The following is a 13,578-nucleotide window of genomic DNA, read 5'->3' on the forward strand; positions in this document are numbered from 1 at the left end:
GAAAAAGGCACGGTTGAAGTTACAGTTGAGGAAACGGCTGACGACTTAGAAAGGCGTTTGAGGATCAGTTGTGTGATTGATTGGACAGGTGCGTGGATGGGTGACTGATTGGACAGGAGTGATGGAGAACAAGAACAGTTAGTCCATCATGCTAGCACGAAAAAGATAACACTACAAACAATGTCAGAATCCTTTTATCACAGTGCCACCGACTTCCTCTCTACAGCTTGCATCATGGCAAGCGAACAGTTACAACAGGCCCAGACATGGTTTAGCCAAGTGCAAAGTCACATCACCGAATGGACAAAACTATGCCAACTACACTAAGAGTCCCCAAATTTAGTAGAAATACCGTAGGCATTCAAACAATAGAAAATACCAATTCAGTAATCAGTAGACCTAGCAGTACTTGGGGCCCTGTGGCTGCCAGAAAGAGTACTGTAATATTTTGCAAGTGATGGTGGGTTGCAGCTGTGAATATATCTGATTTAGGTAGTGAATATAATGTTAAGTGCGACGTATGCTTTAAAAAAGTAGTGAATTTAATCAAAAGGTAGTGAATATAACAACTCGCTATTTTTAGCGAACAAACGTCAGAAGAAAGAAGTCGTAATTTCTAAACGTACTGAACTAAAATGAGAAGAAACACGTCACCGCCGCTTGGCGCCTCCGTGTCCATCACGGAAGTTATGCCCACCTCGGCCTCTCAATGACGATTACAGTATCCGACGATCCCTTCTCTGAAGACGATCGATTGTGCGCGAAGCTGGACATAATGGAAAGCCTTACACGATTATATTGATTCCACTCTTTTTAAATGCAACAGCCTCTCATCGCGGTGCGATTGGAAAAATCATATTTACCTTAGAAAAAGACAGCGCCGCCCATGTCAAGTCAGTCGTAATAAACAAGGACTTTCGTGGCTTGGGCTTAGCCCGTGTGCTATATATTGCTACTTTGGCAACGCTGGAAGAGAAAAAAGTCCAACGACTCTATCTCGAGGCCGAAGAAGACTCGAGTCGCTACGGGAAGTTAGTGGATCTCTACCAAAAATGGGGCTTTCACGAGCTTTCGAATGCGCAAATACTGGTTCTATACAATGGCAACGATAGTCTACGCAAAGTACCCATGGTCTCGGTGTTTCAAAAAAGCTTTTACTTTCCGCGTGCCCCCATGGAAAGTGTTCGATTTTGTATGCTGGCCCTCCAGACGCCTGACGGCTCGTACCTTGTGGCAGAAGAAGATGGAAAGCTTACCGTCAGTGCCAAAAGTTACGGTTACATGTGGCAAACGATGCTTGGGGCCACGGGCGAAATTTGCCTTCGCAGTGTCCATGGCAAATTTCTCTGCGTGGAAGAAGATGGCACGATTTTAGCCAATCGACGCGCGAGTTCCACGTGGGAGACGTTCCAAGTGGTGCCACACGGTGACAAACCCGCGATGGACATTTCACGAGGAGTGGCACTTCGTACTTACCACGGAGGTTTTTTAAACTTGAATGTCACGGAGAATCGGGCAGAAGTGTCAAAAGATCCCGTTTCTTGGGACGGGAGTGACATGATGAAACTCATTTGCAACAAAAATCCGAAAGATCCATTGTTTGAGAAAATCATGCGGAAATACCAAACCACGGCGTTTGTACAAGCTCAATACGCCAAGTACGGAGCTTTGCAGCATGCGCGAATGTCCATTTTAAAAGCTTGCAAATGTGTCATGGAACTTGCTGGCGATTCGAATCGAGACACGAGTTGGGTCATGAAGTACATGCTGGCGTCTGCAGGCGCAGTCAAGCAGGACGGACACCCGGACTGGATGCAATTGCTGGTGTTTCTTCGTGCTTTGGGCATGGTCTTTTTGTGCTGGACCGACGATGAAAATGCAGTGCTGCGTAGCATTTCTGCACAAGAGTGGCTTCGTAATATTTCGACCTGGGTGGTTGGGGAGCGAATTTCGAGTTCTATTGACTTTCCAGAGCTGACTGAATTGAACGCAGACTGTTCTCGTCGTGGAAAGCGTGACAATGCATTGAATCAAGGAAAAGTGGACGATGTCTTGCTGACGTGGACTCCGGATGAATATCTTTACCGCGTGTTGTCCATGAATACGACGTCGTTGCCTGTGGAAGCTTTGGATATTATACGCTTTTGGTCTTTTAAGGCCTCGGACAGTTTTAATAAAGCCAGCGAGCCGCAGGATGTGGACATGATGGATTGGATTGCTTCGGTTGGCAAAATTGCGCGTGTGCCAGAGCAAGTGGTGCAAAGTATCTGCGTCAACGAGGAGCTACCGTACTATTTGCTACTCGCGGAAAAATATTTGCCCGATGCACTTCAGTGGTGAAGATGCTTCACAATAAAACTGAATAAATTTATATAAACATATTCCTTCTTTATCCTGTTTGCTAATAGCTCGGGTGTGTTGTACACTCTTTCCTCTATGTAACGGGTGGAACTTTACATAAATATTATTTCCTATAAGAAATAATCGATATTATTTCCTATAAAAAATAATCGATATTATTTCCTATTATTTCCTATATAAAATAAAATTAAGTATATTATTATTATATTTTGATAAATGAACGCAAAATTTTCTATATTACCGTAAACAGTAAAACTGTAGCAACAAGACAACAATTCTGTCGATTGGTTTATTGGACTTTATATCAACCCTGCCAATCGATACTAGACGTACGAATGAGCGGTGCGCAAGAAGTCGCAATACATAATTTGATATTATTATATCTAAGTATGCTAAATCTCTATTTGTATTAACCTTTTAGTAGCTAAAACTTCTTAGCTACTTAAAACCTTTCTCTGCACTTCATTCACGTCAAGTATTCATAGACACCTTGATTTTACCGTAATCAGTGTAGATTAGCTAGTATTGAGGCACTACTAGCGAAAGGTGCCCCATTTTTCCCAGTAGCACTTCGTGATTCGTTCAACGGCGTACGTATGAGCTCGGCGATAGACGCAGATTGTTCGTCTTTTTGAAAAGCAAACAACATTGTGCATACAGCTGGCCCGCCTATGGCCAAACTCATACGTTCGACCTCTTTCCATTCGAGGTCACTCAAGTAAGTAAACCTCTCACGCGCAGCATGGAGCCTTCGTGAGGGGCGGGAAAGCCCATTTCTTCTTCATCCAGGATGTCCATGTTCGATAATAACAACATGAACTCGACGTGGCCCAATGAAAGCTTGACCAGCAAGGCTCTCATCACGCAGAGATGTTGAGAGAACAGGGTGCTCAACAATGAGAACTGTTAAGCTCACTGTGACGACCCATCACACTGAGAAGTTTAAATTACGGTAGCTGTACACAAGTACAGGCAGCGTTGAAAGTCCACCATTGTGACGTAGAACCAGTTACTGACGGCTGTGCACAAGCACAGTCAGCGTCGAAAATCAATTACTTGAATAAGTCGGTGGATTGAAACACGAAACAAGAATGCTTGTATAGAAAGCAACATCCAACAAAACTTGAAGCGCCTGTCCATAAGACACAGTGCGAAAGTCCAAATTCACTGGAGAATCGATCGTAGAGGGTCTCGCTGGTTTGCACAACCACAGCTTTAGGCTGTTGGAAAGAGTACTGCACAAATAACTAAGGGAATAATTTCCGAATGCTTAAGGGAAAAGGTACCTAAGAGCTTGAGAAAGCTTAAAAAGGTACCTAAGAGCTTGAGAAAGCTTGAGGTAATAAGTCATCAGGAACCGTCGGAAATATAATCTAAAAAGAAACGGAGACATTGTATGTCTGATCAACACCAAATTAAATTATGGCGCTAATATGCTTGACCTGATAGCGTTAGAACCGAACAGGTTCTTGTATGATCTGCGTAGTGACAAAGTGAATTGGCCACGTACTCATCTTCTGTGATCTGCGTACTCGTCACAGAAGATAAGTACGAGGCCAATATTCGGCCGGCAAAGGTGATTTCTGAGAGCGCGCGGGTTTTCAGCAGCTCGTCTATGGACGAAAGTGATTCGATGGGTAGACTTGGTTTGAACGTTTTACGTTTAAATTTTGGGAGTCGTTGAGGAACTCATTTAAACAACTAACTGATTAAATTAAAGAATGCATTCCCTGATTAAGTACCATGCGAATTGCTAAAGGCACTCGACACGAGATCGACCTGATGAAGGTTTGAAATACTGTGTCATGAAGCAGTCACAACTGATTCGTGAATAAGCATTAGCGACCGACAAGTTCTCATCCGATCACTTAGTAGCATGCCATGAGAGGGGGACAACCTCCCCACATAGCTGTCAGACCTTCTGTGCGCGTAAAGCACGAGGGTGGCGGATTCCGCATGCATTTAATGATTAGAATGCTGCAGCGGTATACCGGTTCGAATGCCGATACCGAAGAAAGTCGTTATCATTGACTGTATGTCAAAGAGTACTATCTTTTCGTCCGTGGACTTGATGGATGGATTCAATAAGATCCTCATGTGTAAATAGGATCACCCGTTCACAGCAGTAAGTACGTCAAGCGGAGTCCTTTAGGAACGGCGAGGTTCCACATAGGCTTCGGGATGACCCTGCAATATTCAACAGATGTGTAACCAATCTGTTGAATACGGTGCAAAATTTCGCACCGAATTATTTTGGTGATGTCTTTGTTTTTTATCCGAGCCATGAACGGAATGTCCGACGTTAAAGAACATCGTACCCACTTCTGAAAGGATCTTACGCTTATGTGCAAGGAGAGGTTGTAAGCAAATCTATAGAAGTGCAAGCGGGCTACCCCATTTTAGGTGCGTCGTGGGTAAATGCAGTATACGCTCTAAACTTTAAAAGACCAAGGCGATCACTGACTGACCTATTCCAGTCTATGAAAAGGGACTTCGAAAGTTACTCGGCTTAGTAGCGTACTTGCTTAAGTACTCGCGCAACTATGCAGAAATTAGAGTACAGTTTTCCTATTTGTATAAGAAAAATGTGAATTGGTCATGGAACGCTGGTTGTCAGCGTTCCCTTGAAGGTATCAAGCAAACTTGATAAAATCGCCTATCTTGGCGATTGCGGGCCAAGACAGGCCATTTCATGTGGTCTGTGACGACAGCGATTTCGCAATCGGCTATGCGATAATACAGTATAATACAGACGGCGCAGAGCGCGTCGTCTGCTATTAGTCGCGTCAGCTTCAACTAGCTAACCAAAACTATCCAGTGCACACATAGGAATCCCGTGCCATGTAATATGCACTGGCTGGGTTTAGGGACTATCGCTTAGAAGATACACAGTTTATTGTTTACACGGACAATGCTTCATTACGTGCGGCCGTAAACTGTCCACACCTCTCGCAACGAATGGCGAGATGGTTGCCTTTATTCCCGGAGTATAATTTCCGTGGAATATAAGCCATGACCCCTTAATGTCGTCGCTGATGCTTTCCCGCTGGCCTGATCTTAAGCCGGTGGCGCAAATCAACAGTGATGATTAGTCCACTGTTGCAACAATAAGTGCAATGGAAACGAATGATGCAGTGTGATAGGGGGGGGGCATTCGTCGTCAACATTACTTGACGGCGTTAGAAGATCCTATCAAGAAGATAAGGCTATTAAAGGTTTAACGGATCACCTCAGAAATCTATCACATTAACTTTAAAGGAATTGTCGAATTTGATACGATCTTCATCAGATCTGTACACAACTCGCGATGGATTGCTGTATTATACAGCCATTGCTAGCGGCAAACCTCGTGTCATCATTCGCACTCATAATGATTGCGATTACGGATCTTGTATGAGTGTCACGATGCATCAATAAGGAGGCATTGTGGACGTGAGAAGAATAAGTCCTAATTTCTAGTGGCCTCGCCAGTATGAGTTTGTGTGCAATTTCATACGTGCTTGGGAGATTTGCCAATGGGTGAAGCTAGGCCTTCATCCCGGGATCCGTTACAAAATCTGTCTTTTCCGACAGAGTGTTGGCAGTCCGTATCCTTCCGACCGATCAGTGCAAAGACCGTCTAATGTCGTCGGTAAGTCTGGCGACGGAGACGCTCATGATTTACGTCCGACCGTTCAGTGCAAATACCATCTAATGTCGTCTGTAAGTCATGACGACGGTGACGCTCATGATCTATGTACTCCCGCAATTGTTAAAGGTCGCGACAGTGATCATGTCTGCGAACGGTCAGGCCCAACAAGTAAGTCGGACTCGGTTCATCCCATACTCCTCATCCATTGATGGATTCGAATGTTTGTGCGCTTTCTAGTCGAATGCTTCTTAAACCACCGCGAGCTGAAATGGATTTGAACGAATTATCTCGTTCGATGGCGAGCGTCAGAAGAGATGCACGTCCTCCAATGATAATCCCTATCGGATCACGCCTCCCTAGGGGCATGGGCTGTGCCCTATACGCAGCAGAAACAGCCCTTCATGAGAGGCAATGTATACCTACCTCTCGGGACAAAATGTGCCACTTATAGCGTGCACCGACAACAAATCTCTTATCAAACCGGCCACGTACCGTAACCAGTTTGTGAAGCCAGACCTCATGGCTTACGCTTTAAATATTCTTATGATGGTTTTCCGAGCCTGAAACAAGAGATTTACATACTTTGTACGCTTGCAAGTGTACGAAAAGACATCAATGAAGAATTCGCTTTCGTCCTCACCAGGCTTGTGAAGCCTTGATCAAGAAACGGAATTTTGTATCGTTCGTTGGTCACACTAGACCATCGAATTAAGTTGCCTTCAGAGGGGATCGACTTGCAACGTATTGCGGGCCATCTACTTTTGATAAATGTGCTTATAAGCTAACATAATTTCAAAGTAATATTACGACCACTTTGTTCCTGATGGTGCATTTTAGCATCATCCGTACCGTTTTTTTTCGAAGTTATCACAAGATGACTTCGATAAAACGGTCCAGGGATTCGAACATCCGCGAGACCAATACTTGATCAGAGAAGATCTGCTCATCACTTAAAGGATAGTCTTTAATAGAGATTTAACCTTTGTTATGCATATTATGCTTCTCACGCAGCTAGCGAGCTCATATAACGCCATCTTGGCATTATAAGTGTGGAATGTAATGAGGGTCGGAGATGGAGAGAGGATTATTTAAATCGACAAATGCTACCTCAGGCTTTTTGCAAACCACAACAAGTACCCGATCATAGCACTACGGCTTTGTCAAAAGCATTATATGCTACATTTGAAAGCTGTGATACGACAAGATGATCCAGATCAGATCGTTAGAGGGACAACACCTGCGATAATATGCAATAAATATTGCCCAATTGAATAAAAAAGCTAAGGCCTATGAAATAAGCACCACTAACTAAGCTTGTGAATAAAAAGGTCAGCGGGGTGAGCGCATCATTTCTTCGAGAGATAACATTATATGGCGCAGCAGAGATGGCCATCAGGCATGGATTCAAAGCTCAGGGGGGTTTTACTTCGCTGACCAAAGTGGTTGTCATTATCGACTTTTAAAGGAAGTATGAGCTTTACGCTGCAACGGCTGATATTTGAAGCAGGTGTCAAAACGAAGATTTGTCGTTTCAGTATCCAGGGATAAACTTGATGTGTAACCAATTAGTTCGTAACATATAAAAAAATTAAATTTAAAAGGAATTAAAAGGAAAAATGTCGATTTTATCTTTATATATAGTATTGTTGCAATTATATGGCATTTCAAATCATTGTTTGATTAAAATATCTAAATTCACTTTGTCAATCGCTGATAGACGCGCGTATGGGCGGTAAGCAATGCGTTACTTTGCAGCGTCTGAGTCTTAAGAAAAATCAGTATGTAGGAACTGAATATATCAACTAAAGTCTTACTTTTTCCATAAACTAAGCATTAGTAAGTATTCGCCTTCAGTTGCTTAGCCACGCTTAGGAACCATCCTACGCACGTCGTGTACAAAACGTTTTCGAATGCACCCTACATTTACTTACATCAGCGTAGGTTAGCTAATAGTGAGGCAGTACTAGTGTAAGCTACCCCATCACACCTGGTGGCAACTCGTAGTCCGTTTAAGGACCAAGTACCTACCATCCAACAAGGTATGTTATATGAATAAGGACTCCTTCACACGCGTGAAGGATTCAACGCTACGCGTGAGAAGTTCACTTACTTGACTGACCTCGAATAGATCACAGTCGAACAGATGAGCTCGACCGTTGGCGGGCCAGCTGTAAGCGAAATGTTTTTTACTATTTAAAAGACGGTCAACATTCGAATTCGCGAGTTCATTCGACGCCGCCCGGAAAAAAATCCTACTTCACCAGCAAGGCTCTTAACAGGCAGAGTTTTTGAGAGAATAATGTGCTCAACAATTAGAACTGTTGACACAGCGGCATTTACATGCTGCTGGCGGGCTGACGCATGCGCGACGACCCGAAAGCTTGAAGATTCATATTTCCAAAGTCAAGGCAGTCGAAAACGAGCCCTTGTTAATATGGTTCGTAGAATCAGACGATGTAATTAAAAACTCGCCGCATCAACGACCATGCGACGAAAGTAAAGTTTGGTATGTTCACATAACCGAACGTGGCAAATCGTGGGCCTTATGGCGCAAGCTTCACGACCTGTTTGTGTTAAGTGGTATGAGGTCCTTAAGACTCGGCTCAGACGAATTTTTGAGCTACGACGTGTCCTCTTTAGGTCTCGCACTGAGCTCCCGGATTTGAAACAGGGTAAGCGTGACATACAAACTTACGCCTAGCACACAGCATCCCTAGTAAGTATATCGGAAAAATACTTCAAAAATAAATAAGGGAGAATTTTTCAAAATACTTGAGGGGATTAATCTCCACGAATCTGATAGAAAAGTAGCCAGGAACGTGTAAAACTACGCTCCAAAGACAATACCGAGACGTTGAACTTCTTTGTAAATTGCAGATCAAGTGTATGCAGGTCCAAAATTCTATTTCATGAAGTTGTGGCCACTGCCTAGTAAACAAGCATTATTTAATTTTCCGATCGCTTAGCAGCGGGTCATGTGAGGGATCCAACTTCGCCACATAGCTGCGGCCACGAGAGGGTGGCGATACTGCAGGCATTCATAAATTAAATGCTGCAACGGTACGGACTTTAACTCCGGTCGAGAAGGACGCAACTATTGATAATTTTTCACAGAGTACCATCATCTCGTCCATGGATCTGATACAAGGGTCTCTCAGATACCTATGCACGAACAGGATATTCCGCTCGCAGCAGTTCACCTCAAAAGTATGCTTTGGGAATGGCTAGGTGCTTAGTAACGCCCCCGCAACGTTCAACAGAAGTGTTACCAATCTGTTGAGATTTGCACCAAGCTAATTCGATGATGGCTTCCTTCAAATCCGAGCCTTGAACGGAAACCGGATGTTGACGTGCATCGTACTAACATCGGAAGATTCTTACACTTATATAAATTCAATTCAAATATCAAGAAGTGTATATTAGCTGCAAACAAATCACCACTTGTTGGATGCGTCTTGAGCAAACACGTACGCCCTGATCCTGAAAAGATCGAGGCGTTCACCACCTGGATATTGCCAGACAATGTAAACGGACTTCGTAATCTCCTCAGCCTAGTGGCGCCCTTGCAAACAAATGCCGAAATGACAGTGCATCTTTCATGATTGCTTAAGAAAAATGTAAAGTGGTCATGGAACGCTAATTATCAGCGTTCCTTTAAGGGTATCAAGCAAAAAGGCTTCTTCTAATGACGTCAAGCAATGTTGACGATGGAACACTTATTGGTGCAACAGTGGGCTCATGCTCACTGTTAATTGCTGTAATATTGGGCTCATGCTCCCGGATGATTGTGCCAACAGTGGGTTTATCCTCACAGGGTTTTTTTGCACTGCCGGCCGGCGCGAAAGGGCATCAGCGACGACATTAAGGCGTCCTGATTTATATTCCACGAAAAAGTTATACTCCGCGTAGAAAGACAACCATCACGCCATTCTTTTCAAAAAATGGGAACTGCTTATGGCCGTTCGCAAATACGTATGGTCCGTTTAAACAATAAACGGCCTATTTCCCAAGACATAGGCCCTAAACCTAGCCATTGCATATCTCATGGCAAGGGGTTCCTTGTGATACACTGGGTAATTTGAGCTCAGTTGGTTAAATCTGACGCGACTGATAGCAGACAACGCACTCTGCGCCGTATGTGTCATTTTGCATAAACGCACAGCCGTTTGCGAAATCGCTGGCGTCACAGACCACATGAAATGATCTGGCTTGGTCGGCAATCGCCAGAATTAGCGCTTGCATCAAGATTCCAGAAGATAAGCCTCTTAAAGAGCCAATGAATTACCTTATAAAATCATTACATCATTCCTTCAAAGAATTGTCGAAATTGTGTCGATCCTCAACGGATTAATACACAACATGCAATAGGTTATTGTACTACATAGTCATTGTTGGCAATACACCTCATGTATGCGTGCCACGATGTACCAGTAAGTGGTCATCGTGGACGTGAAAAGACCTATCTCAGGATAAGTCGCGATTTTTTACTGGCCTCTCCAGTAATAATTCGTGCGCAAGTCCATTCGTGCTTGCGAGGTTTGTCAACGGGTGAAGCCTAGTCCTTCATCCGTGCTCCATTAAAACCTCCATCTGATCCGCCAGAGAGTGTTGGCAGTAGAATTGGTCTTCGGGTTCTTAAAGACGCTCACAAAAGTAACGATATTTTTTTTTGTTTGCAGATCGTTTCAGCAAGATGGTTCATCGGGTTGTAGTACAGGATTCGATCACAGCCAAACGCTGTACTCGTGTCTTTATCGACACGATATATCGATTCCATGGGTTATGTCGTGAATTGTTTACGGATCGACATCCCAGGTACACAGCAGCGTTTTGGCAATATGTGTACAAATCACTCAAATACAATTGAAGATATCAAAAATGGACCATTTTGAAACATATGGTCAGACAGAACATGCAAATCGTGGATACATCGAGATTACGTCCACTCGTTTACGAGTTGAAGTGAGTTCTTGCCGATGACATAATTTGCCAACAAGAATTCGTAGATGTGTCAACAACGAATATACCGTTCTTATTGAAGGGCTTATGCCACCAATGTGTACCCACCTTGTCAGAGCAAACTCAAGTTTTAGATGGGGGGGGCTTGATGCAGTAAAAAACGATCTGGCTCTTGCTCATTTTACATTGATTCACCAGTCAATGTGGAGGTACCTCTGTATACATATTTAAAATTAAAGAAGACAAACTCAGCAATAGCAAAAATGCTTCTACTGACATTGATAATAACGATGCTGATATATTCAGCATCGTCAATGGTAATACCAGTGAAGGCGATTACGCTTTCGCTAGAAAGGAGAATGATATTTCCGAAGTGCACACCGACCGCTCTGAAAATAAAATTTAAGACGAGGTAGTACGCGACTTTCTACTGGCTCGAGAAGCAGTCGTTCGATTATGCAAGATCCCATCGCTAATTCGGTTGATCGACAGAAATTAAACGCTGACAGAGAAAGGATGGCAAGTTCTCATTTATTCAAACTTAGCGATCTAGTTCTACTTCATACGGTAAATTTACCCAAACATGTAGTGATCAACATGTGTAGCACTAAATTCTTCCCAAATATTTCGGCCCGTTTCGTGTAGTGCACTAACCAGCCAATGCATATAAGATCCAGCTGCCTCGTACGAAAATGATCACGCATCTTACCATTTACGTCGGTATAGACTTTAATCTGGCGCAATTTTATTTAATCGTTTGTTCATAAACAAATAAAAAAGGGTTTCTGGACCATTCCCTTCCTGAATTCCACAACTCATGCTTGATAAGCTTGTCGTCGATAGTGTAGCGTAATATGCTGTCAGTTAGTCCTTTGATGTATCATATTTCATTCACTCATCACACCGAAGCAGAATACGGTAAAATTCGCCGATTTTGTCTTACGGATTATTTTCGTGGCCTAGAGCCACCCACCCTTACACAGATCTAAGACATGCATAAGTAATAGCGTGATTAACAGTATTCTTATTGCTTTATAGCCATTAAAAAACGTCTTGAGCCGCGCGCTCTCCGGGCATAGTCCCGTGTTACACTTCTGCTCTGGACAGCTCTTTGCGGAACGTCACAACATTTAGGAGTCAACGAATCTCCATCTAATTTCAGGAGGACCTATCAAGAAGCTTGATTTAAAAGCGATATGAAACTTAATCAGAAGTATTCGTAAGACTACTATCGTGTCTATCTGCGAAAGAAAGCGTGCAAACACATTTCATATCCTGCACACATAAATGACAAATCCATGTGGAATGTACGCCTTTAAGGTGGCCAATATAAGCAGGCGCACGACTAAGTGCAGCTGCTAATAAAAAAAAATCGGCACACGCCTGAGCGTCTGCTGCGTGAGACATTTTGCGTGCAGCTCAGATTGCAGGTGTATTCGATGGTAAGTCGAACCTCCAGTCCAACTTAGCATCATCTGTAAAGGCGCCCAAAACACTCCAGGCCGATATAGCCATACTAGTGGTTTCTGGTGAATCAGATAAGAAACACAACGTATAGATATCCTGATCGTTCAACCTGTAAAATCACAAGTCATCTGGTAGTGACTCTGATAATGGTGATAAATGCTGGTGATGCTAATGTGCATCATTATGAACGAAGTGATCATAAAGGTCACTACGAGAGGAATGTTAGACCAAATGCTATAAAAAAGTCAAAGGAAGAGAGACAGCAATACGTTGTCTCGCTCCCTAAAAAGCCGTGATTGCCTGCAAAGGGCAACTCAATTCGTTAATCTGGAATGGCCAACGATCGATTTAAACTTCGTTGTTTGACTCACTAAAGATTCATAGCCCTGTGGAGGACGAGCGCTAATAATTCATGGATGCCTAAACTCGACATCGATGGTGTTGTGGAAAGCATATAATGGACTTGACACCCTTGTTTGAAACTTCAGATGCTTTTGTTCAAAATGTCCTAAGCGCAGGTGGCTAGACAATTTGGTTACGGAAATATTCTGGTTTTAAAGTAGAGATTAAGTTGGTGCACGTTCTAATCTACACCGTTTGTCAAGAATTACAGGTCACCTTGCCTCTAGTGCAGAGACCCATGCCCTGCTGTCGAGGACTCAGTTCACGCACCTAAAGAGGTGCACTCCTTTCCGAATCCCCAATGGAGGGCGTGCCTCTTCGATGAGATATCTGAAGGGATTGATAGTTTGCAATCCCTTTACGAGCACGCAGCGTTCTTTTTAAACGATGGTCCTTGTGGACACGGGGAATTGTCACATCATACTGATCGATGAGACCCGGAACATTTATCTTCAGTTGGGAGCGAGGCTTCCAGCTATCATGCGAGGGTGGATACTCTCGCCAGCAAGCATGAAATTCATTCGAACCCATCTTGTATCATGGTGATTCAAAAAGCCTCACGAGAAAGCGCTTCTAAGCATTCGAGCTCATCAACGGGCGTAGAAGAAGAGAAAACCAGGCTCAACTCATTCATCGGGTCTGCGTGTTCGTCAAAATTATCGCAATCGCGTCTATCGCGAATTACGGGACGACGTGGGTCATGAGCGTGTGCGTTGACACGACGGTGCAACGTCTTTGCGTTGATTGTTCTAATAATC

The 13,578-nt window shown here is 43.5% G+C and overlaps 1 protein-coding gene across 1 annotated transcript; it reads left to right on the top strand.

The window, feature by feature from the left end:
* Positions 1 to 709: 709 nt before the first annotated feature.
* On the top strand, positions 710 to 2,340 carry CCR75_000782 (uncharacterized protein; the record flags this gene model as incomplete). The annotated part of the gene is made up of 2 exons (XM_067958888.1): positions 710 to 756; positions 879 to 2,340. 2 exons carry the CDS (start codon positions 710 to 712, stop codon positions 2,338 to 2,340), a joined length of 1,509 nt encoding a protein of 502 aa, XP_067821586.1.
* Positions 2,341 to 13,578: the final 11,238 nt, after the last annotated feature.

Source organism: Bremia lactucae, linkage group LG2 (genome assembly GCF_004359215.1).
Source record: "Bremia lactucae strain SF5 linkage group LG2, whole genome shotgun sequence".
Taxonomy (NCBI): domain Eukaryota; phylum Oomycota; class Peronosporomycetes; order Peronosporales; family Peronosporaceae; genus Bremia; species Bremia lactucae.